This window comes from Colletotrichum navitas, assembly GCF_030913465.1.
Source record: "Colletotrichum navitas strain CBS 125086 chromosome Unknown LY79scaffold_28, whole genome shotgun sequence".
NCBI lineage: Eukaryota > Fungi > Ascomycota > Sordariomycetes > Glomerellales > Glomerellaceae > Colletotrichum > Colletotrichum navitas.
Window position 1 is genome coordinate 114,925 of NW_026850574.1, and position 23,381 is coordinate 138,305.

At 54.2% G+C, this 23,381-nt stretch overlaps 7 protein-coding genes across 7 annotated transcripts; 3 read left to right on the plus strand and 4 right to left on the minus strand.

Moving 5' to 3' along the window:
* Positions 1–1,124: 1,124 nt before the first annotated feature.
* On the plus strand, positions 1,125–5,889 carry LY79DRAFT_515214 (kelch domain-containing protein; the record flags this gene model as incomplete). Its single annotated transcript, XM_060554689.1, has 4 exons — positions 1,125–1,400; positions 1,463–1,874; positions 1,942–2,224; positions 2,277–5,889. The coding sequence occupies 4 exons, from the start codon at positions 1,125–1,127 to the stop codon at positions 5,887–5,889; spliced, it is 4,584 nt and encodes a 1,527-aa protein (XP_060414312.1).
* Positions 5,890–6,120: 231 nt separating this feature from the next.
* Positions 6,121–6,847, minus strand: LY79DRAFT_192909 (uncharacterized protein). Its single transcript, XM_060551406.1, has one exon. The coding sequence runs from the start codon at positions 6,836–6,838 to the stop codon at positions 6,353–6,355; it is 486 nt and encodes a 161-aa protein (XP_060414313.1). The 5' UTR covers positions 6,839–6,847; the 3' UTR covers positions 6,121–6,352.
* Positions 6,848–7,496: 649 nt separating this feature from the next.
* Positions 7,497–8,946, minus strand: LY79DRAFT_703421 (ATP12 chaperone). The gene is made up of 2 exons (XM_060564966.1): positions 8,511–8,946; positions 7,497–8,435 (listed from the first exon to the last, which is right to left on the minus strand). Exons 1-2 carry the CDS (start codon positions 8,875–8,877, stop codon positions 7,648–7,650), a joined length of 1,155 nt encoding a protein of 384 aa, XP_060414314.1. The 5' UTR covers positions 8,878–8,946; the 3' UTR covers positions 7,497–7,647.
* Position 8,947: 1 nt separating this feature from the next.
* Positions 8,948–12,940, minus strand: LY79DRAFT_553320 (uncharacterized protein). Its single transcript, XM_060557767.1, has 2 exons — positions 12,399–12,940; positions 8,948–12,337 (listed from the first exon to the last, which is right to left on the minus strand). Exons 1-2 carry the CDS (start codon positions 12,611–12,613, stop codon positions 9,223–9,225), a joined length of 3,330 nt encoding a protein of 1,109 aa, XP_060414315.1. The 5' UTR covers positions 12,614–12,940; the 3' UTR covers positions 8,948–9,222.
* Positions 12,941–13,149: 209 nt separating this feature from the next.
* LY79DRAFT_553322 (uncharacterized protein) lies at positions 13,150–13,644 on the plus strand. The gene has a single exon (XM_060557768.1). It carries the CDS (start codon positions 13,157–13,159, stop codon positions 13,331–13,333), a length of 177 nt encoding a protein of 58 aa, XP_060414316.1. The 5' UTR covers positions 13,150–13,156; the 3' UTR covers positions 13,334–13,644.
* A 3,792-nt stretch (positions 13,645–17,436) lies between these two features.
* Positions 17,437–19,290, plus strand: LY79DRAFT_590095 (eukaryotic aspartyl protease; the record flags this gene model as incomplete). The annotated part of the gene is made up of 3 exons (XM_060561107.1): positions 17,437–17,635; positions 17,707–18,268; positions 18,345–19,290. 3 exons carry the CDS (start codon positions 17,437–17,439, stop codon positions 19,288–19,290), a joined length of 1,707 nt encoding a protein of 568 aa, XP_060414317.1.
* A 1,584-nt stretch (positions 19,291–20,874) lies between these two features.
* Positions 20,875–23,229, minus strand: LY79DRAFT_686310 (uncharacterized protein; the record flags this gene model as incomplete). Its single annotated transcript, XM_060564655.1, has 8 exons — positions 20,875–21,132; positions 21,181–21,366; positions 21,422–21,481; positions 21,545–21,714; positions 21,767–22,451; positions 22,599–22,783; positions 22,838–22,959; positions 23,021–23,229. The coding sequence occupies 8 exons, from the start codon at positions 23,227–23,229 to the stop codon at positions 20,875–20,877; spliced, it is 1,875 nt and encodes a 624-aa protein (XP_060414318.1).
* Between the last annotated feature and the right edge of the window lie 152 nt (positions 23,230–23,381).

The following is a 23,381-nucleotide window of genomic DNA, read 5'->3' on the forward strand; positions in this document are numbered from 1 at the left end:
CCAGTCACTGAGCTGCAGTCTGTGCAGGAACAGGCGCCCCGAAACAAACGGGAAGTGAGGTGCCACGGGGAGCCTAATCGCCAATTGCAGCTTGGTGCTACTAGCACTGGGCTGCAGTTCAGTGCATTTACTTGGTCCCATCGGCACTCCTGGTCCTGGGGCTGTATTGAATTTCCATCGGGGCCTCCACCTCCCACCCCCCCTGTCGACATTCCTTTTGCCAAACTCTCCTCTTAACATCCGCTTCAGGAAAGGAAACCAAGTTGACCGACACGCAGGTAGGATAGAGAAAGAGAGAGAGAGGGAGAGGGAGAGAGATACCGTACTGTCGTACAGTCTGCCCTCCTTTTCTATTGCTGCGCTGTCCTGCCTTCCCAACTTTAACAACGTTCCTTCTTGCGACTACAGCAACACCGACGATACATGAAAGGCCCGAGAGCCGGAGGAATAATAAACGACCACGGACAGGAATTAAGAAAAGAAAAGGAAAGGAAAGGGAAAAAATCAAGACTAGTTCAAGAGGGGACTGCCTAGTAGGGAAAAAGTAACCCGTCCCCTAAATTTTAACGAGCCAACCCCCGTCAGCAAAAGCCGCTCTTTTTGTACGCGCAAAATCGAACATCGTCCCGTCTCTCGCGCTCAGCACCCTGCCTCCTTTCGTCTCCTCACCCCTCGTCCCCTTGCCACCTTACTTACTCGCTTTACGACGCCGACAAGGAGGACCGCAAAAAAAAAGGACGAGGTCGAACAACATCGCAGGACGCTCCTCGCCTCAGCAACGCGCGCTACCCCGGGACACCCCACCAATGCGAACCCAGCCATCCGCACATTCGAGCCCCGACTCCCTCTCCTGTTCCTGCGTTTCTGCGTTCCTGCATCCACTGCATCAACCCCGTCACGCCTCACCCGACTCGGCACCAGCGAACGGGCGACGACATCTCAGTCCCCGCAACGTCCTCGCGACTGACGGATCGACTTTATCCATCACTGACGCGAACGACCTGAACCCCGACGAACGAAACGATTCAATTGATACCCCCAAAGATCACGGCGCATTGGAAACGACGGACGACCGAGCTTTGTCCCATTTGCCGCCCAGCGTGCAGGCCGTGATTTGATCCGTCATGGCTTTCCTCTTCAAATCCAAGAAGAATCAGGATCGAGCCCTTGCAAGCCGCGATGGAAATTCGGGCGGTGGTTCCCAAGGCTCCATTCAGAGCCAGCGCGAAAGAATAGCCAGAGAAGAGAAGAACGGCACCCAGCGCTCGACACCGACTGGCAGCTTGCACTCAATCGACCGCGATGGAAGTGCTGGAGCCGGAAGCCCCGATCAAGGCTATGGTCGCCAACGAGGTACCAGTTTAGACCAAACTGCGTCGCAACCACCGAGCGATTTACCTGTAAGTCCGACCGACTCGATGCGACGGAACATCTTCGCTGAAGAAAGCTGACCGTTTCGCAGCTTCGCAATGGCCCCCCCGTCTCCTCTCAAAATCAAATGCCTCCTCAACAACAAGTGACAAACCCCAATGCGTCGCTATACCCTTGGTCGCAACGACGATTGACTTACACGTCCTCACACCCGAGCCCCTTTCCCAGATATGGAGCCGCCGTCAACTCTGTATCATCCAAGGAAGGCGACATTTACGTGATGGGAGGTTTGATCAACAGCTCAACGGTCAAGGGCGACTTGTGGATGATTGAGGCTGGGCAGAATATGGCCTGCTACCCCCTGGCAACGACCGCTGAGGGACCAGGCCCACGTGTTGGCCACGCAAGTTTACTCGTTGGCAATGCCTTTATCGTATACGGTGGCGATACCAAGGTTGACGAGACGGATGTTCTAGATGAGACATTGTACCTTCTCAACACTTGTAAGTTTTCTTTCTGCATCCCGGCTTTCGCTGTTCAGGTACTGGGCGGTAACTGATTCAAGAATAGCTACGAGACAGTGGTCGAGAGCCTTGCCTGCCGGGACTAGACCGTCTGGTCGCTACGGCCACTCTCTGAACATCCTTGGGTCCAAAATCTACATATTTGGTGGGCAGATAGAAGGTTACTTCATGAATGACCTCGCAGCCTTTGACCTGAACCAGCTACAGATGCCCAACAATCGTTGGGAGATGCTTATTCAGAATACCGACAGCGGTGGACCCGCCGTCGGCAAGATTCCCGCCGCTCGAACAAACCATTCTGTTGTCACATTCAACGACAAGATGTACCTGTAGGTATCTTATTGAGAACCCTGGGAAACGCAGATACTGACCTCGTCCTAGTTTCGGTGGTACCAACGGCTACCAATGGTTCAACGACGTCTGGAGCTATGACCCTGCCACAAACGAGTGGGCACAACTAGACTGCATCGGTTACATTCCTGTACCCCGCGAAGGACATGCCGCAGCCATAGTCGACGACGTGATGTACATCTTTGGCGGCCGTACGGAGGAGGGTGTCGACTTGGGGGATTTGGCCGCTTTCAGAATCACCTCGCGCCGCTGGTACACTTTCCAGAACATGGGGCCGTCACCCTCTCCTCGGTCTGGCCACAGCATGACAACCGTCGGCAAGGCTGTCGTGGTCGTTGGAGGTGAACCAAGCTCATCCCCCGCCAGCGTCGGTGATCTCGGAATAGTCTACATGCTCGATACTACAAAGATTCGCTACCCGAACGACGCCCCACCCGCACAGCAGCCTGGGGGGCAGCAACGAGTACCTCCAGCAAGACGACCCAGCACCGCTGCTGAGACAAGGAACTTGCTCTCCCGAGATGGTTCTACTGGCCCTCCTGATCAGAGGAGGCTTGTCGGGGCGCCTCGCGACGGCTCAGCAACCAGTAATGGCCCTTCGAACGGGGTTCGAGGATCGCCCAATGGCAGTGACGCAAGCCCTGTAACCGTCAACGCTTCGAAGATCCCAATGTCCGCGGCGGCATCACCTCCCGCTGGGCCGCCTCCTCAAGGCCCGACACCTGCAAAGCCTTCAGTGCAGACTGGCAACCTTGGCAGAGTTCGCGGCCAGTCATCAGAGAGAGATGGTTCCGTAGGCGGCTCACCCAAAATTGTGGCAGGCCAGTCACCAGTAATTCGAGAAGTCAGAGAACCAGCTTCCAAAGATGCCGAGAGCCCGGTCACAAACGGCAGACGGACTCCTCAACAAGTTGGAAGGTCAGCATCTGGCTCTAAATCCGATTCTGTGCCTTCCGAGACTTCCAAAACCCGGTCGAGGCAGGGGAACAGGTCTCAGGGCTCTGTAGACAGTACGACCGAACCATCTTTGAAAACAACGTCAGCGCAGCAAGTACAGCCGCCACCTCCAGTGCAGGCGCCACCGCCGCAACAGCCGATGCCCCAACAGCAACTACCGCAACCTCCAGTACAACAGCAACAAGCTACCCGTCCCGCTTCACCACCGCCTCCCGCGCGCCAAGTTAGCAACCCAATGTCCAGAAGGTCCTCGGGCCGCAACTCACAGACCGTTGCCTTACTGAAGGAGCTGGATACAGCTAGAAACCGCAACGCTTGGTATGCTTCAGAGCTTGAGTTAGCCCGCAAGGCTGGATATGTTCCCAACGCGAGTCTTAGCCCCGTTCTCGACAGCAGAGCTGCCGAGACCTTCGACGATGAAGATAAGCCTCTGATCGAGGCACTGCTAGCCATGCGAACCGAGCTTGCAAATGTCCAGGCCTCCGTCGACAAGCAGGCTGTACTCGCTGCAAAGCAGATTGCAGAAGCTGAGAAGCAACGAGACGCTGCCATCCAAGAAGCGGTGTATGCGAAGGCAAGACTCGCCGCTCAAGTCGGCGGTAGCGTTGCAAGCACTCCTCAACTGGACGGCGAACGTGATGTTGATGACCGTTCCACGGAGATTAGCAAGAAACTGGCTCATGCTCTGAGCTACCAGAAAGACCTGCAGGCACAGCTCGAGATAATGAAATCGGAACTCGATGCCGAGCGGCGCGCCCGCCAACTGGCCGACGACACCACCAATGCCTCCCAGAAGCGTATGAGCGAACTTGAGTCCTACAAAACGACGACCTCTACAGAGCTCGAACAACTCAAGGCCAAACTGCACATGGTTCAGAAAGAGGCAAGAGAGCAGGCGATTCAGTACACGGAGGCTGTGGCCACCGTCCAGCTGTTAAAGGTTGAGAAGGAAGATTTTGAGGCCAAGTACAACCAATCCGTTGGGAACTCCCAAGAGCAGGATGCTACTTTTGACTCTCTGCGCGCGGCTATCTCGGCCTCCGCCGAGATCAAGGCTCTCCTAGAAAGTAAACTCGAAGAGGAGCGTTCGCAGAGGGAGAAGATCGAGTTGAAGCTCAACAACCTGAAGGCGGAGCATGAAGCACGCACTGCAGAGCTTGTTGCAGCGACTCAGCGATTGCGCGATTCTGAAGAGATTGCTGAGAGGCATGCAAAGGAGGCTAAACTCCATCAGCAGGCGGTGCTTGCTGGCTTCAATAAGGTCACTGCGTCAAGAGACGTTGGATCCGATAGCAAGACCGATAGTGAAAGGCTCAAGGCGCTGCAAGGCCAACTCAACGCAGCCAACGCTCTGGTAAAAAAATACCAGCAGGAAGCTGATGCTGCTGCCGACAAACTCCGCACTGCAGAGGAGCGCATTGCTGGCTTGGAGGTGTACCAGGAGCAATCCAGCCGCGAGGGCGTGGCAATCAGAAGGCAACTTCAGGCGGCCCTGCGCGACACCCAGTCTTTGCAGGCTAAGAACTCGGATTTGAAGCACCAGCTTCAGAACCAGCAGCTGGAGACCAACGCGATGACTGTACAGCACAACACCTTGAAAGACATTCTAGTCGAGCGCGGCATAAGCCCCACCGGTATGTCGCGGACACGTAGCATTGGCAGCCCTCGCGTCAACACCCCAGACCAAGTACGCATCCGGGATCTCGAGGATCAACTCAACGCTGCCCTGTCCGCCCATGAAGAGAACGCTCAGCGCAGTGCGGCTCAGCAAGAGGCTAGCGAAGCCGCTTATCGCGAGAAACTTACCCAGCTCGAGAACGACTATCAGTCTGCTGTGCATTACGTCAAGGGCACCGAAAAGATGCTCAAGCAGCTGAAGGAGCAACTCTCCAGATATAAGACGGAGAACGCTAAACTCAAGTCCGAGATCGAGGAGCTCGAAGAGCGTGTCGAGGCGTCTGCTACTGCCAATACCGGAGAGGCCTCTGCCAACTGGGAAAGCGAACGCCACATCTTGCAAACGAAGATAGAAGCTCTCGAGGAAGAATTAGAGGCCTCTACCGAACAGCTCGAGAAGCAGCTGAACTCTGTCAGAAAGGAACTTGAGGAGAGCAAGAAGCAACGCGAAAATGCTCTTGAGGACGCTGAAGAGGCTTCCCGCAAGCTTGCCGCCAACCGCCGTGACTTGGAGGAGCTTCAACAGGAAAACATTCTTCTGGAGCGCCGAGCCCAGGATGCTGAGGAGAAAGTCTCTCTCTTACTAGACCAAGTTGAAACCTCGGTCGACAGCTATCGTCGACAGAGCAGACAAGCACCGAGCATGACTTCCGAGCTGACGGAGAGGGGCACCAACGGAATAAACACGGGCCACCAACGCCAGGATAGCTCGGACATGGATAGCACATATGGAGCTGCCTCGGGCGGAGTCGATGGGCGCAATAGCACAGCCTTGGACAACCTAGCAAACGAGCTCGAAACCCTGCGAACCCATTGGGAAGCCACCAACAAAAACTATCGTCTAAGCAACACTTTTGACTTTGAGGGCGCCACAACCCCAATACGCAAGGACGAAGATGTCGGGATGGGCCTCAGTGAGAGCCTGGCTGACTGGCGTAAGCGACTTGACGTAGACGAGCAAACAGAAAACGATCGAGCGAAGACGAAAAGCCGACCTGACCGGCCTTAGTCTGGCGTTCTGCGACGCATGAACTCTCGCTTTTCTACATGACGACTGCGAGGCTTTTTGCCACTATTTATTGTACATTCTTCCCTTGACTGCCCCCCAGGCAGCAGCAGTTCACGTAGGTGGAAGGAGTTTTCGGAATACGGGAATCTGACTTCGACGCGTTGACTTGGCTCTTCGTTTCGCAATGATTCTACGTATTCATGACGAAACAGCCTTCATTTAATCCCCCGCCCGGTTTTTTTATTTTATTTTTTTGCGCTTTTCTTTTTGCCTTGCTGAGTTCATGGGTTCTTCCTTTCTGATGATACACTATGTAACATGGCCGCTCCCTGTTTGTTCTTAGCCGTATCTGTACAAGAGTAAACAGGGGCACAATGGTTATTTTTATTCATGATGGGGTCGATGGACATCGCTGAGTTTGAGCGCATGTGCCCAATTCCGTTTTCTCTAAGATAATGTACAATTACCGCCGATTTTCTCTTCTTTTCAGATGGCTTTTGTCTTTCCTTTTTTTCTCACTTTTTGGAGAAAGCTTGATTTCGACGCCATACACTTCGGTGTTTCCGTTACGAAATACGATCGTAGAAGAAAAAGCAGACGAGGTGCGCGGGACATATTGACGATCCACTCGGCGAGCGGAGCGGAGCTGACTCAAGAGGGGAAAGGATATGACAACAAGGGACCGGCAAGGAGGGAATCTACTCTTTTCCTTGCGGTTTCGACAACAAACTCCCTTGGTAATCTTGCTACAGTCCTCCGAATCCGATAAGCCAGCGGCTTGACGAGGATAGCTGGCGGCATGGACGATGGGAGAATGGACAATGATAAGACGATTGTTACCCGATACGCCTACCTGTTCTGTGATGCGTTGTATTCCGTTTCTGTGTATAAGAGAAACCTTGACGATGATATATATCAACGGCTTGGTGCAAACTATGCTAATGATCATAAGAACCGCCTGTGCTTTGTGATTGGGGGGAAGGGAGGGCTTTTCCGATCAACATTGTGCTTTGAACGCCGGCTGTCCAAGTGATAACCTGTGTAGAGTGGCCCCTTCACCGGCGAGCTTGGCAGAAAGGGTTTCTATCGAGAGCATCGGACTTTCCCTTGCACCTGTGCCTTTGCCTATACCTTATAACACGCCACCATGGGCACCCGCCACCAGTGACGTTCTTCCATGAGCCTCTGGGTGACGAGCAGATGGCTGGCCATCCTTAGCGTCCTGATCTGTGTCGATTCCTCGACCTCACCTCGAATGTTAAGCCCCCCCGTTTCGCCCGTATCGTCCTCTTTCAGCAATGTCGTGGCTACTCAACCTGGAACACGCGGACCACGGGCGTGCGGCGGTGGAGCGAGAGGGAAACCCTCCGTCTCTTCTACTCATCCCTCGCTCCGTACGCGTGGTCGCCATTCCAGATGGCGGCGATATGAGGCGCCGCCGAGGAGAAGAAATCCTATGCCCAGGATTGTTAGTTGGCTGATAAGTACCGGTCCTGGTAGGAGCCACACTGTCGCTTCAGTGGGTATACCAAGCACACTGCGTAGGTTGTGGACGACGCCTCTCGAACGAGCTTAGACACTTCGCTTGAGGCGGCAAGCAAGAAGGGCAACATGACTGATCACATTGTCTTAAGCTGTTACTCTTACATTGGCACAATGAAGCCCTTAGGGCCATGCATGCCTTTTGATGTACAAATCTCGGTCTCTCCATCTTTACAGTACCACGGAGTATCTTCCGTTGCCACTCGCATCTCTCTTTCACTTGCGGTTCGTGCCCGAGACCAGCAGCACGACGCTCCCCAACTGCCTCTTCAGGTCCTCCTTCTCCACATCGTGCGTGTCCTCCACCTCGCCCCAGGACCCAGTCTGCCACGAGACTTCCAGGCTCGCCGCTGTCGCCGCCTCCTCGATGCCAAACTTCCTCGGGCTCGCCGGGTCGCGGTACTCCCCGACGGGGCCCTCGCTCCACTCCACCACCAAGCGCGCCGCGGTGATGAGGCTCTTGCCCGCCAAGACAGCCCTCTCGAGACCAGTCAGCTCCCATGGGTCGAGTCCCATGACCCACCCCTGCACTACGTCTCGCACGCCCTCCGTCTGCGCCCTCGGCACGATGCTATGCCCATCCAGGACCGGGTGGATCTCGATGCCCGGCCACACCCGCGCCGTGAGGAAGCCGACGACGTCCTCAGCCGTGCGCTTCTGGACGTCTCTCAAAGACTCGCCCGCGTCATTGCGCGTGTCCAGCGGGCCGGCCGGGGGCGCCCAGCACAGCAGGGAGTCTGTGTCGAGGTAGCGCATCAGCGTCGTGGCGATAGACTGGCGGATCGCGCCGGAGGCAGCGTCGTCCTCGGCGATGTCGAGGGCGCGGCAGGTCAGGGAGGTAAGGGGGATCATGTGCTGCTTGGTTGCCTGCTGGGCCGAGGTGATGAGGTCCCATTCGATCGCCAGGGCGGAGGCGAGGTGCTGCTTGGAGACCGGCAGACGCATGATCTGCTTGGTGTTGGGGTGGCGGAGGGGACGGCTGTCGAGGTGGACTTGGAGAGCGCCTGTCAAGGTGCTTGGTTAGTTCGAAACCCAGTCTACAGAACACGGTACACCATAGTTGACGCGGCGAAGCTCACCATCGACCTCTTGCACGCTAACATCGTTCCAGAACCTCCTCTTCAGAGCGCCCGGCTTGCTTGCCTTCGCCTCCGCCGACGTGCGGATGGTCTTGGCGTGCTTCAACATCTCTGCTTGTCTTTTCCTCCTCTCGACGCGCGCGCGCGCAACCGCCGCCCGATCTTCTGCAGCAAGATCCGGGACGGGGGGCTCAGGTGGCGGACCGGTGCCAACGACGGGCGCGACCTCGGCGGGCTTGAGCGTTGTAGTCGAGATGGTTCTGGATGCGGCGGCGGCAGCGGCAGCGAAGCACGGCCGGCCGGCCGCTGTCGTCATCGGCGACGACGCCGCGAAGAGTCGGAGAGGTATGCGGGTCGATGGCTTCATTTTTTTTTTTTTGTCGGCTTTTGCGTGTAAATGACTACAGAGAGGTTGCAGTAGTGAGTTTGGGAGGAGCTATCGGAGCTACAAAGTACAAGTAGAAGTCGATTAATTTTTGGGAGCTTTGAAGTAGGCCCCACACATTCAACACATGATCCGATTGGCTGGAAGCAAGGGACACACCCTTATGTATGATTGAACACAGGGTCGCCATTGGCGGCAATTTGCTATATAGATCTCGAAGAAAAGGCTGCTTCTTAAAATTGCAAACCCTCGGCTTTGCGCCTCGTTATACATCTACGCCTGGCTGTAGCAATACAAAATTTGAACACACCGCTTAGGTCCATTACGTTAGTATGGCGGCTTCGTGACATTTCCCAGGCTAAGCTCTCCCGCCTTGCTGTCGATTCCGTTAAGAAGTTCATGCAAATCCATACCCCCACCCGAGACCATCGAAAAGTTCCCATCCCCTCTTCCCGACCCATGGTATATACTATCGCCACCGCGACTGCTCAAGTTCCGTTTCGCTGGCTTAACCGCATAATCCTGAATAGCAATCGAGGATGCCAGTCCGCCGATATTAATGGGTAGTGGCGGGACGGGCGGCACCTGCTCGTCCTCGTTGTACTCGTACAAAGGGTTCGAATTCAGAGGCCCACCCTTGCGTGACTGAGATGAAGACCGTGGCCGCCCAAGAGAAGCCCCGTCGCCATTTTCTGTTTGTGATGCACCCGGGTTGAAGCTAAGTTCCGATGGCGTAAAGTCGTAGCTGACCATACTGTCGCTATCGCTTTCGTGATGCAGCCCGGCTGAGGTGCCAATGGGTGTTGCCGGTGCTTGCCCTGATAATACCATCTTTAGCTGATCGACAGACGCAACCACGCCCCGGCTAGAGTCCGAGGGCGAGGGCGAAACACCGCTCCGAACACTGGACTTGCGCAGCTGCCTCATGGGAGACAAGCCCCCAGGCACCTGGGACGAATTAGGACGAAGATTGCGCTGGCTGCCAAGCGGCGACGACTCGCCCGCTTGCCCGTGGCCGTTAGCGCCGTTGACCGTGAGGTGGTGTCGGTTGGTCCCCATAGTGCCATTTTTCGAGCCAGCCAAAGATTCTGACTTGCTTCCCGCCTGCAGTGCTAACATTGCCGCATCCCTTGACCAGTCCGTAAGCATGTGCTCTCGAAAAGAGGCTGGCAGCTCTGTCCCGGGCGCTGCAGGTGCGCTAGTGATCGAGGTGTTGAGAATAGGGTGCGAGAAGTTACGACCAGGAGACTGAGGAGGACTGTTCTGCGGTGAGATGCTTGTGTCTGCATAACTCATACAGATGCTTTCAACAAGTGATTCCCGGTCGTCAAAAGGCAGCAGCGCTTCGCTTTCGACCTCGGTGGAAGGCAGCCTTGTCTGCAACTTAGGAACCCCAGGGGTGCCAACGAGATCCAGTCCCGGAGGAGGGATAGCCACGCCCTCGGTCCAGAAATGCTTACTGCGTCTTCGAATAACTTCGTCGATGATTGCGCGCCCGACGGCAGAGTTCTCAATATCGAACTTTTCAGTCACTGCCCAGAAGTATCCATGGCAGAGACTGCCAAGTCGGACCTTTTGCACTGGAAGCTCCGCATCCGGGATGTCCTCCTGAAGGCGGAACACCATGGGTAACCCGTATTTGACTGCGTTGATACCCAGCTGATACACCAGCTTGGTGAGCAGCACGTGAAGGAGCACAATGTCCGGGTCATAGTCGACGTATTGTAGTGCGTTGTCGTAGATTGCAATGTGTAGGAGCTGCAGGAAGTGCGTGCGCTGCCGCGACGGCTTGTCGCGGATTGAGGCGTTCGAGGCGGCACGTTGAGCGACGCTGGCTGGCTGAAGCTCGCGGCTGTTTTTGTGCCATGATGAGCGGTAATGTTGTGCGCCTTCGTCCCGCGCCTTCGAGTCTGCCGGCGTCGTTTCGCGGTCAAGCCAGGTCAAAAGCGCATCAGCGTAGGCTTTCCTGACCTCGCCGTCCGGATCCCGCAGGAGCCAGTGTGTATTTTCCCATACTTGGATCGGGACTCTGTTTCGTGAAAGGTTCAAGTTGCCAGACATCTGCGCCCGCGGGTTCGCAACAAGGAGAATGTTCTTGATGGCTTTCAAAGCGGCAGTTTTGCCTACATTACGGGAAAGAATGGTTTCCAGCTGAGGCTGGCTAGAGCTCAAATCGTCCGAGGATGGCTGCTCGGCCTCGTCCGCCCGAGGTGAGGAGGTTGTGCTCGAGGATTTGGAGGGCTTGAGGCGGAGGAGGATGGTCGAAATCATGTCCGAGATCTGGTCTGCGTAATAGACGTGTGTTGCGAGGTCTCCGATGCAGATTTGGATTCGCTCAAGAAGCTCCTTCCGTTGTGCGAAGATGTCCCCGGAGCCCTGCGGGCTGGAAGGAGTCTCCTCGGCATCCCCTTCTACTCTACCGAAGCCACCGGGGAGTTGGATCAGATTCTTCATGTGCTGAATGAGCCCCAGCAGAACGTCCATGGCGCTCAGCCCAATCAGGTTGATATCAGAGCGCAGCAAGGATCCAATCATGGCCGCAAACGTTAGATGCAGCTTCAGATTGTCGTCCTTGACGGGCGCTTTCAAAAGATGATCCATGGCGGTCACCAGAATGACATAGCGATCTTGTACAGGCGCCCATCGCGCAACGGCGCTGTAAATGCTGATTGCCCACCCGTAATCCTTACCAGACTTTTCGTCCGTTTTGACGACTGTGTCGCCGTTCGCAACGCGATTCTCAATGAAGTGCAAGAGGGAGCCGGTGGCGGAATGAATCTGTGGTCTGTTGGGTACGACGAAGATCTGCTTCAAGCACTGCATGGCAAGAACCCCGATGTCCTCTTCTGCCAGCTTATCCACGTCGAACGCGGTGCCTGTCAATGCAATAGGGTTGGCTTCGCCGCCAGTGTCGCCGCTTTCGACAGTTGCGACACTCGTCCTACGGCGAAGCTTCTCGGTCTGTACCTTCTCTTCCATCTGGATGCGCGACAGAAGTGTGCCGAGCAACTCTTCGTCGTCCCACCAGAGATTATCCAAAATCACGGGAACAATCACGTCAAACTGACGACCGGTGACGGTAGACAGGGCCTCTGAAGAGGAGACGCTTCTGATGGCCTCGAGGCCTGCGTTTCTCCATCGCATCAGCATAGGCTTACTCGAAGCTCCTTTTCCTGGGTTTTCACGGGTCGACGAGAGCGAGGCGTAGGTGCGCACGATCGATTCGTATTGGGCAAGGTAGGCCTGGTCGGCAAAGGAAGTAGAGGCGTCGTGATTTTCGCAAAAGGCCTCGAACGTAGGGATGGAGGACTCCACCATGGTTATGTCCTTTGACCCAAGGATGAGATCGAGGATTTTAAGCACATTCGGGGCCACAAGCGGCAAGTCCTTGGGTGCTTTCTCGATCAGTGCCGTGAGAATCCGGAGGGTGACTTGAACATTCCTGGACAGGCTCGGGTCAGCGACGCATTCGCCCAACGACGTCCGGGGGAGGATCAACAAACCCGATGCGCAGACGCCAGACATCGCTGGCGGTCTTCTTCTCGAGGAAGGAACCAATCTTTTGGATCTTGGAGCGGCGGGAGGTGGCGTAGAACAGCAGGTAGCTTAACTCGCTCGAGTTCGGCTTCACATCGACAGCACCTTTATTTGTTCGCGGGTAGCACTTGAGCACCAACACTTGGTGCTTCGGACGACATTTTTGCTGAATTGCGTTCATGACGCCGGTGGGATCGGAGCCCAATGAGCGAGGGGAGACGTCGGGAGACTACCTCGTGGATGGTAGTGTTAGGAGGTGAGAAGGAAAAAGCATCGAGGTTTTGGGGAGAAGAGACAACAGGAGGCGTTCGTTCGCGCGTCAGGTCAGACAGATGCGAGGAAGCGGTCGTCGTCGTCGTCGTTGGCATAGATCACGAAAAGCAAAGAAGGAGTGAGGCATTGGACAAATTTGGGAGAGGGAAGCAGGCGCACTGAACAAGCCAGCGGACGATAGTTTGGGGTGTGGCAGGCAACCTGGAAGAGACAGGCCGACAGACACAGATTCCAGTCCAGGCCCGGTCAGGCCAAGTGGACTGGGGGGGGGGGGGGGGGGGGGGGTTAAGCATGGCGCGTTGTAGACACATGGTTTGCCTGTGGGAATTAGGTGCGGTACCTTGCGCGTCGGGGCTTTGCACTGTTGTCGGTAGGTACCTATCCGTACTGTAGCATGCAATGAGAGTTGGGAAGGGTTCCTCGTCGGCGGACGCGGACACGGATGCTCGACATGAAATTGCTTTCTGCACCGAACCACATTCCCGTCTTGCTCCTGACTGCCTCTTCGTCACCATTTGGGCCCGATTGTCCCGCACTGGGTAATTACCCGATGGTTCCATCGTGTATAGTAATAGAGAGACTCTCAGCAGCCCGTCCGAGCGTATCCAGTCTACCTATTTACAGATGAAGTCCCCCCCCCCTTCTACCTATGTATATTAGAAAGCTGGAGTGGAAACGATGGAGAACCGACTCTTACGTTTTGAGCACATGTTCGGACAACAACACAACAAAATTGCATGCTCTCAGTGTACCAGGGGGGATGAGAGACATGTGCAAGAGGGGGGACGCGATTTGGGGATGAGATTGCGACCCGAAGACGGACAAGCGCCTGTGTGAATGACGAGCTGGTAATCTCGGGGGTAAGGGGCCATCCAGGTCCGGCGTCCCGGTTCCCAGCGAGTGATGCGTTCGTTGCTCTAATCCACAAGCGCAAGGGGGCTTGGTTTTACCATCTCTTGATGTCTTCCCCCTTTGTCGCCAGCAATTCACCATTACCAGGCTTGGGTTTGTGCTTACCTACCTATCGAGGGGCAAAGGGGGGCTGGCTGGCTGGCTCATTCAGACCATGCAGTATTGTCCAGTACTGAGCAAGCCAGCCTGGTCCCGATCGACATGGCTTTGGGCTGCTGTCGAGCGCGGAATGGCAATCTGCCCTGACGAGTCTTTGGTGGCTCAGCATATATGCAGGCATTCTTTTGTTTATCCCTCATGTTCTCGGCACAATGGCAAGATTGTAGAACTTAATGGACACCAAACATCAAAATACCATTGAGGACTGGCCAAGCACGTACTACCAGCGACGAACATGGCACTGCATGACAGCCGCCAGAACGGCCCCCAGCTTGTGGTGTAGGACGCACTTGTCATTGGGCGCATGTTTCACTACCTATTCCATTTCCCCTTCTGTTCCCTGTGGCAGGCCGTCTACATGGTTACATGGTGCCGAGGGACCCCGTCTAGGTGTTTGGGACCAAACAAACACCCATCTACCCCTTCCGTCTATTTTGGTCCTCCCGGCTATTCTCTTGCAGGTGTTTTTGAGGCGAGAATTGTGGCCCACAAGGTATGTCTGGAACGGAAAGGTACCTGGGATGATCCCGCCTGCTCGGAGAGTTCCAACAGGTGCTCGGACTCGATGCACACAGGCCCATCCTAATCCACAAGCATGCGGCGAGGGCCGCTGTTAGGGATGGAAGACCTCCATACGGAAGCGTTTGTTAGTGGCTTATATGCGTAAGCTAGGTATCTTAGACATCTAGAATAGGTAGCTAAGATACCAGCCAAGCTACCTACGGAAGCATTTCTTCCTTCCAAAAGTACTGTCCCACTGTGGTCTTTCTTTTTGTCATCTGCATCCTTCGTCTTACTCTCAACCTTTGTCCAATTGTCTACCATAGCGGCACTCACCGCCATCCCGTCCAATGTCGCCAGCATTGCATCCCATCTACTTGCTGTACGCACAGGTTCTCAACTGTCCAACTAAGCCTGTATTCTTTTCCCAACAAACCCCTGTCGTCCGTCCTAACCGCTCGTCCTTGTGATTGAAGCTTTGCGGGTATCTGCCAGTCTCGGTCCCTTGTGGGATTCAACACACTCTCGCCTTGGCATGTGAAGTCTTTCCATCCCAGCCCCTTCGAGCCTTACCAACTGAGCCAAACACCATCCATCTCGAGCCCGAATTCCAGATCTCATGACTTTACTCGGAAAAATTTCTGTAGCGGATAGCCACAGGGAACCATCGCTGTTCTTTACATGGGCGCCAAGGACAATCTGGTCAAGGACACTCTCCCACACCACCCCGTGCTTTCACTTGCATGTAAGCGAGTGTCAACATCGACATCACGGACTGCTTGACAGCTGACCCGGGAAAGGTATTTAACACCGTACTTGCGACCAATCACATTGCGATCCAACCACGCTACGTGCCACTCCTCCGCACCTCCCGCAACATCCGGCGTCCTTGGACTCGACAACCCCGATACGACCCATGTTGGTAGTTCTCGGGGCAATGTTAGATTCCGGAACGTTGCCGCATCATGATACGCAGTCTCGTGGCTTCAGACGTCACCAACCAGTCTCGTCTCAACACACCAATCACTCTGTCCACCTCAAGGCTTCATCCCGTTCATCAAGCTGTAGGGATCTCATACGGTCCTTGGACGTGGGGTGAGTCTAAATTGGCTGGTCTCGTGGCCTGGTGAACTTCTCAAAGCTTTCGGCGGCTTCTGCCGACTCGCTGCTGATGCTCAGGTTACGACGTTGATGCGGCGTGGCTATCAACATCTAATCAACTGAAGAACTGTCTCACCTTGTCCATAACGCTTATCCATCCTACCCATTTTAACGTTCACGGCCGGACCAGGACAACACCTTCCGCCCTCGCTTTGGGAAGTCTTTGTCAAATTTCATCTTCAAGCCCTACTGGTCTCAACTATGACGAAGCCAGCAACAATACCACCAAGTACACTGCCCTTCCGATTGCATCATTGGAGAAGCTCACGTACGAGGCGTTGCGGGCGACTTTTTTTTTTTCTTTTCCCACCTACACAAGGTCCATAGAAATCGGTCATTGTCATTCGGTCTACTAGGATGGCTGCTCAATATTGCCTTGCCCTCGAGGGCTCAAAGGGCTGCGTGTCACATACGTCAAACAAGTGTTTGAATGTGATGTGACGTAACAGTTCAGAGACGTCCGTCCCTCAAGAGGGTGGTTGGTTTACCACCTGCTGATTGGCAGTCCAATTGCAGCGCACCCCAGACCCATCACCCCTTGTTGGTGGAGCCTGCTCGCCGATCAAAAACTCGAAGCTGGAGGAGGTATCGCTCACCGAGCCTCACCAAGTATTGGAGATGAAGTCAAGGGGGCCAACCTACCAACATTGGTTTTCCTGCACATTGCCCCATCCTATGGCCCTGCCCCTCCCAATTTAGCCTTTTTTTCCTACCTTGAAGCTTTTGATTTGATAACCAAGTAACGTTCCCTGGCAAACTTGGTAGACCTTACTGAGCGGCGACTTCGTGCCGAGATATAGGAGACGAAGCTGTACTTCATAATCCAGCCAAGAGGGCAGGACCCCAAGCTGAGCGCGGATCAAGTGGTCAATAGCTAGGCTTTGACATGTTCTTTAATGATATACAGCTTTCAAAGTCTCTAACCTTCCAGGTGTTAGTCTCAAAAGGCCCATGGCTGTTCTCGAGAATTCCATTGCTTTCAGCCTCGGAAGTTCCCATGGAAAACTTCGTCCATGGCTCATTAAAAGTCTCGATGCCACGTGTTACATTGCAGTCTAAAGGACCAGCGGAGCCAAAACAAGCAGCGGCCAGCCGTTGGTCGCCATCTTCGGGCGTATGTCTCGGACTCCATGAGAAAGTACTCCGAGCCCGTTTATGGGAAAACGTAACTAGAGCATGGAAACTCTTTCTCAGCGGAAGATGTTAGCTGCTGCAACAGTCATTATCAGGCCATTTGCCTTCGGATTTGACCAGTACTGTAGGTCGTTGGCCAGAACCTCGCGTGGGCAAACACATGGGACAGAAGCATTGAGCCCAGGGGAGATGTCGCATGCGGAAATCGGATTCTGTGCTACACAAACCGGCTCCCTCTGTACGACTTCACCAACCCGGAAGTGGAAGTGTTCCAATATAGGCAAGTTCAAGAATATCCAGATATTTGACCGTGCACGCAGTGTGGGGGTCGAGGTATGATCCGAAGGCCTGGCAAAGGAACTAGAGGTCGGGTCCCAAAGCCTGCGTCTTGGAACATAACCGCAAACAGACGGTGAAGCAAGGGACATCAGATGGAGGAGAGACATATTTCTCTCTGTTTTCTTTCAACCGCGACCAACGCCAACAACAACTAGCACGAGTGCATGTAGCAAAGCCTGTACGGCTTTGACTTGTTTCCTCCTCCTCCAAAGGGCCCAGTTCTCGCAATCCGAAGCCACCCAACACCCCAGACCGGGCCCATGAACTCCGTCGCTCTAGAAGCTGAAGATCCATCTTTAGTGCCTTTTTCTTACTTCGCCTTCTCCTCCTGCTTATCTACTGATGTTCCCCAATCTACAGAGCCTCATCTCTCCTTCAAGGCTCTCCTTAGAGGTTTGCATCTGCTTCGATTGCTGGGTCGCCCCGTTCACTTTTTTATACCCATTTATTGCCAGTCTCGTTTTTCCAGCATCCTCGTGTTTTGGATTTGTTCACGGCAAAAAACCAAACCCATAACCGCCCAAGATGAGGACAGGTGGTTCTACTGCAGTTGTAGGAGGTATAGTGAGCTTAGTCACTGCCTTGTCTTTACCCAGCGCTACCGAGGGTAAAGGCTACATCGCCATGCCGGTCAAACAGAGTAGACTCAACTTGGATCATCTCACCAAGAGAGACGCCATCGAGGTCGTCCTTAAGAATCAGGAGTTTTATTACTCGACTGACGGTGAGAAACCATCCTGCCCTCTGCTCCTTCTTGTCGTATTGGCTCGACTGACGACGACTCAAAACAAATAGTCATCATTGGCACACCCGGACAGCAGGTGACCGTTCTCCTCGACACGGGTTCTTCTGAGCTTTGGGTCAACCCCGACTGCGCCACGGCGCCCTCGGCCGCCCAGGCCAAGCAGTGCAGCGCTGCCGGCCAGTACAACCCGCGGAACAGTCGCACTCCGCCGAGCGGCCCCACTGGCACTCGTATACTCAACTACGGAGATCCCTCAGCTCCCAACACTCAGACGAGCGCCGAGATTGCCTACTACTCAGATAGCATCACAATGGGTAATGGCGTCTTGTCCAACCAGACGTTCGGCGTCGTCACTAAGAGCAATGGCATCGCCACTGGCATCATGGGCCTGGCCCCCGACCTGAAGGCTGGCTTCGCCGTCAACCAACCGTACAGTCTGGTTCTCAACAGTCTGGCCGAACAGGGTATCATCGGGAGCCGCATCTTCTCATTGGATTTACGTCATGCGTCTTCGGACTCGGGCGCTCTCATCTACGGCGGCGTCGACACCGGCAAGTTCATTGGTGAGCTCCTGCATGTTCCCATGGTCAATGGCACCAAGGGCGAGCCTCGGTAAGTCGAGTCATCTCAGGGTTCATCATCTCATCCTCCTTCCGACTAGGAGCTGTCCGTGCTAACACCGCCAAAGCCTCGCTGTCGACCTTACCGGCGTCGGTATGAACTTGTCCAACTCCGCTAAGACCTACAATCTGGCCCCAGAGGACAGTAACGTCATGATCGACTCCGGCACAACACTCACGCGCCTGCACCCTTCCCTCGCGCGCCCCATCTTGTCAGACCTCAAGGCCACAACCAACAGCGATGGTTACTGGACTGCGGCCTGTTCCCTGCGCAATAGCGGTAACGACTCATACGTCACCTTCACGTTTGGCAGAAAGACCATCCGTGTGCCCCTGAGTGACTTCATCCTCGACCTGGGCCCTACCGATGACCAGTGCTATATTGGTCTTGTCACTACCACCGACCAGCAGATCCTCGGTGACAGTGTGATGCGGGCCGGCTACTTCGTCTTCGACTGGGACAACCAGATCGTCCACATGGCGCAGGCAAGCACCTGCGGCAAGGAGGAGATCGTGGCCGTTGGCAATGGTAGCGATGCTGTACCCAGTGGCGTCATAGGACTCTGCCAGGGTCCCACTACGCCGGACGGCGAAGAAACCCCTCCGGCGTCTGCAGTGAGTCCACCTGCTTCTCCAGCTCCTGCCATCCCGATCTTTGCGCCCACTGTCGACCCGACAATTGTTACCAAGATTTTGGATAACAGCCCGGCTCCGGCCCCGACCCCGATCTATGTTACTCTCTTGTCTTCCTGTACCGTATTAACACATTGCCCCCAGCCGTCCTCCCCCAACACAGCCTCGCCTACCTCGTCCTACCCCGCCGGCGGATTATCGACCGGCGGCTCATCGAAGAACACGGGCGTCAGCCCCTCATCCGCGGCGCCCACCGGCGCCTCCTCGTCCTCGACACCCTCCGATTCCCCCTCCGCCGCGTCATCCCTCAACGAGGGGCGGCTCCTATGTCTGCTACTGGGTGGCTTAATGACGTTGGCGGCCGTTTTTCGAGACATCTGATTGGCAAGGAATGGGTGTGATGATATCAACAACAAAAGAATCAGGAGAGGATATCCGAAGAGAATACCAAGTGCTTGGGTTAGGACATATTTTTTTCTCTTCTTTTCTTTCCTTTTCTTTATTTATTCTTGTTTCTTCATTTTTTGCATTGCGAGACATGTTCTCCAGAAGAGAGAATGCACCAAGGTATCTGTGGTTGCAGACAGAAGTTTTTTATGATTGCCAGCCAGTTAGCCAGTCCCAGCTTTTACTTTCTACGTGAGGGATGATACCTCAACAGCTAGGAAGGGCTAGGGTCTAGCTAGACGCCTATTTTACGATCCGTTACGATACCAATGAAGTAGGATACCCAATAGCTATGACTTCATTTTTTTCGGTTTCGTTTTTTGCGACGAACTGAAGGAAATGAAGGGAAGATAATAGATATGCCTGACTTTCAAGCTAACATATTCCCCCTCATGCTCGCTGTGTGTTTACCCATGACAGAACCCCCTCCCTCTTAGTTCAATAAGACTTGATGAGAAGCCGCCTCATGTAGACGCTGCGTCCGAAAGCGCACGTTGTTCCTGCGTGTTTTTTTCTTCTTCTTGTGCGAATGACATCATGGCGGGCGAAGAGCTGGGCCGTTTTGGGCTCATGGACCGAGACACTTCCCAACCCCCATCCGGTGGCATCCCTTCTTCGCCGTGCCGTCTATCCAAGTATCATTCCCATCTTGCGTGCTCACCTACCCCCGCCAGCCCCGGCGATCTGGAACAGACGATCACCGTGGCGCCCGGCGCCTCTCCCCGGATCCAGGTCTACCGTCCTTGAAGATGTTTTGTTCCCTCGCTCCCTGTTTGCCGAATTGAGTTAGGAGAGGGAGTGCCGCGTCGGCGATGGACTGGCCGGGCCTTGGGGGACGGGCGGCCCATGGGGCCGTTTTGGCCAGAACCACCTTGGGCGCCGGCTGCTTATCCGAAATGACGGAAGAACTCCTCTTTCGTGCCGCAAAGTCCGAGACAGAACATGTCTCTCTCATTGCTTAGCTTACCGCTTGGCATCCTCTTACATATCTAGATGTTGACGGTATCAGTATGTGTTGTGTTCATCCCATACCCACACGCTATGTCTTGTCTGCTTGCGTTTCGTGCGACAAGCGGTCCCGGTCATGCGCTCAACGCTCTCGTTCAATCACGTCAAAGGCAGCTCGAAACGCTATATGAAAGTTGCTAGAGATTCGCCCTATGGTCTATCTGAGCTATGGACATACGGCCATTGTGAAATGAAGTGGCTGCGGAAGCAGCAGACCCGAACCAAGCTGTCGTAAAGCAAGTTTAGAAAGAAAAGCCATATCCGAAATATCTCCCGCATCAAACCCGCTTGAAGTGAATGATTTCGCCGTGAAGAACGCAATATCAGAGATCGAAACCCTGATGCGCTTCGTCTATCAAACGCTGTCCCAGAAATCAGAAGAAACTCCCCGGCAGAAGACACCCGTTCCAATACCATTCTACCCCCTATCATATGTTCATGTCTTTGACGACCGCAAGTCCGGTATAATTTCATGCAGATTTTGCAATCTTGGAACTTGATGCCGGACGCTTAAGTGTTAGTCTTGTTTCGCTTCGTTGTGCGAGACACGGTGGTCTGCGCATCATCACTGGCACGCTTCAGCGAGCGAGCATTCGTTTCACAACTTTCACTATCTTCGATCTTTGGGTAATCCCAGAGCTTTGAGACCTCTGGAATAATGCTGTTCTGGACAGCCTCAGCTCGAACGTCGTCGTCTTCGATATTCTCCAGGACGATCTTTCGGCAGGTCAAGGCGAAACGACGTTTGCCTTTGGGCACAACCTTGTGCTGCCAAGTGTTAACCAGGGGTTCCAAGACAAAATGGAAGACACATACCAAGTACGCCTGGTGAATTCGGGTACCATGCATGACCACCACATCGCCATGGAACATCGTAAGTTGGAGGACCTTCTTGTCCTTACCAGCATAAGATTTCTTCGTTTTGAAGGACATCAGGGATGGGCTTCCAAGCGAAAGAGTGGCCACAGTAGGTCCCAGAGTGTCTTCTCCGTCATCGTGGTACTTCATAAAGGTCAATAGGTATATAATCAAGAGGCAAAGCGGTACCATAACTCACACTGATCTTGTCTTCTTCCATGTACCCGATCGAAAGAAGCTCATTGAAGTCAATGAAGTCCTTGGTGAGCGTATCGCATCGAGCCATCTCGCTGTAGTCGGGCAGTTGGGCATAAGCGTCCACGGTATCGTTAGTCATGTCTACCGATTTCTGACCAGCCCATTGCATCCTCTTGAGCGCTCCAATCAAAGAGTCTGGAGCCTCTGAGAATGGCCTCGAATGCACATTGACAGCGAATTTGTACGGGGCGCCCCAATTCTGGAGAAAGTTGCGGGTCAACTTCTCAGTAGGCACTAAGGTATGTCAGTCACATAAATCAGTGAAGAGAAACAAGGCAGTACATACGTCCAGGATGGATGGCAGGCTGTCTTCGGAAGCCAAAGTCTTGGGTGGTATCGTGCTGGAGGAGACCCCACATCTGATCGGGAGCGCCCTCACTAGCATTGATAGCTCGAGTAGCTCGAAAGACAGTGACCGATCCAATGATGGCACTTACATTGAGCGGGTCCGGAAGGAGATATTGTTCAATATCGTAGCCGTTCGACTCGCTTCTGGCCTCTAGGATGTGTTCATCCAAGATCTTAGACTCAAAGGTCTTCTTCTGTCGTTGCTGGGCTTCTTCAGCATGAACCTCTTCCAAGGAGAGAGGCAGGGGCGGGGCAAACAGGGTGAATTGGCAAAGAGGGTCCTCGTAAGTCCACTTTGTCCAATCCACTCGTCTTGCACAGCGATGGCACTCGGGGCAGATGATACCATCACGCATGGCTTTCTCTGTGCCCAGAAAGCCTAGCATGGTAATGTCCGGGAGAGGCGGCTGCAGAGGCTGTTGGGGAACCTGGTGAGATGTTCGTTCCAGAAGAAAGTCCTCTGAGTACGTGAGCTGGGTGACATCGATTCCAGCAGGAAAAGCGAAGAATCTGCCGCATTTCTGATTGAGGCAGACCCAGCCACAGGAGAAGACTGTCTTGCTTCCCTGGTGACAGTCAACACACCATGCAAGAGATGAAGCGTGTGTGGAAGAAGTGGTCAGCTCCAAGATGCCAACAACAGGAGGAAAGACGAAGCATTCTTCACACTGAGCATTCAGGCAAGTCCAGCCCTGTTTGAATGTCTGCTTGGATGGGATTCCGCACTTGGAGCAGTTGGCTTGGTGTGTAGGAAACTCCTCCAGCTTGACAATGTCCTGTACTTCGGACTTCGACTGCCACCAAGACGGCATAGAGCGGTCGGTCTTTTCAAGACGAATCTTATGAATAGAAAAGCCTCTCTCATCCTTCTCAGACCATATATCTGTGATGCTGAAGAATGCAAGGACGTTGAAGGCGTGTTTTATCTCAACAGACAAGCCCGGGTAGTGTTTGCCTGGTTGATAGTGAGCGCAAGCCTTGAGATAAAAGGGCATATGCATGAGATTACCTAGGATAATTCCAATAGGCGTTCCACTATTCATGGCCGCATGGCAAGACTCGAGCACAAAGGGGCGTACCTGCTTGACACGGACCAGATTCCCCTGACTGTCTTTCTCTTTGCCGCCACCACTGTCATAGGTAACAATAATAAGCGGTTATGAAGCTGGAAAGGGAGAACATGGCAACTTACAGTGTAGTGATAATGACCTCTGCTCCCAGATAGTCTCGCACACTAGAGAATGCGTTGAGTAGCATGCCTTTGATGAGCTTGTCCTTTGTGTAAAGGCTTCCTTCATGCGCCTTGAAGTACGGAAGGGCGTCGCAAAGAGCTTGGCGGTTCTCAGCCCACACCGGAGGGCTTCCCATGGGAGCAGGCAGGGTTGAACTGGTTGCAGCCATGATTGTGACTGAGTGTTGAAAGAGGTTGGAGAAAATGGCGAGGATAGGTAAACGGAAGGCGTGAATATGTAAGTCAGGGAAACGATGATCACGCCTGCTTTGTGACTTTAGATACACGGGAAATGATGCGCATAGGAGAGGAAATCGCTGGG

What these genes read in the sequence shown, in the direction of transcription:
- LY79DRAFT_553322 (XM_060557768.1), top strand. Translation starts at nt 13,157, where the DNA reads ATGAAATTGCTTTCTGCACCGAACCACATTCCCGTCTTGCTCCTGACT.
- LY79DRAFT_192909 (XM_060551406.1), bottom strand. Translation starts at nt 6,838, where the DNA reads ATGATCATTAGCATAGTTTGCACCAAGCCGTTGATATATATCATCGTC.
- LY79DRAFT_703421 (XM_060564966.1), bottom strand. Translation starts at nt 8,877, where the DNA reads ATGAAGCCATCGACCCGCATACCTCTCCGACTCTTCGCGGCGTCGTCG. An exon ending in TAGCGTGCAAGAGGTCGATG is followed by an intron (nt 8,436 to 8,510) that starts GTGAGCTTCGCC and finishes GCACCTTGACAG; the next exon opens with GCGCTCTCCAAGTCCACCTC.
- LY79DRAFT_553320 (XM_060557767.1), bottom strand. Translation starts at nt 12,613, where the DNA reads ATGAACGCAATTCAGCAAAAATGTCGTCCGAAGCACCAAGTGTTGGTG. An exon ending in GTCTGGCGTCTGCGCATCGG is followed by an intron (nt 12,338 to 12,398) that starts GTTTGTTGATCC and finishes GAGCCTGTCCAG; the next exon opens with GAATGTTCAAGTCACCCTCC.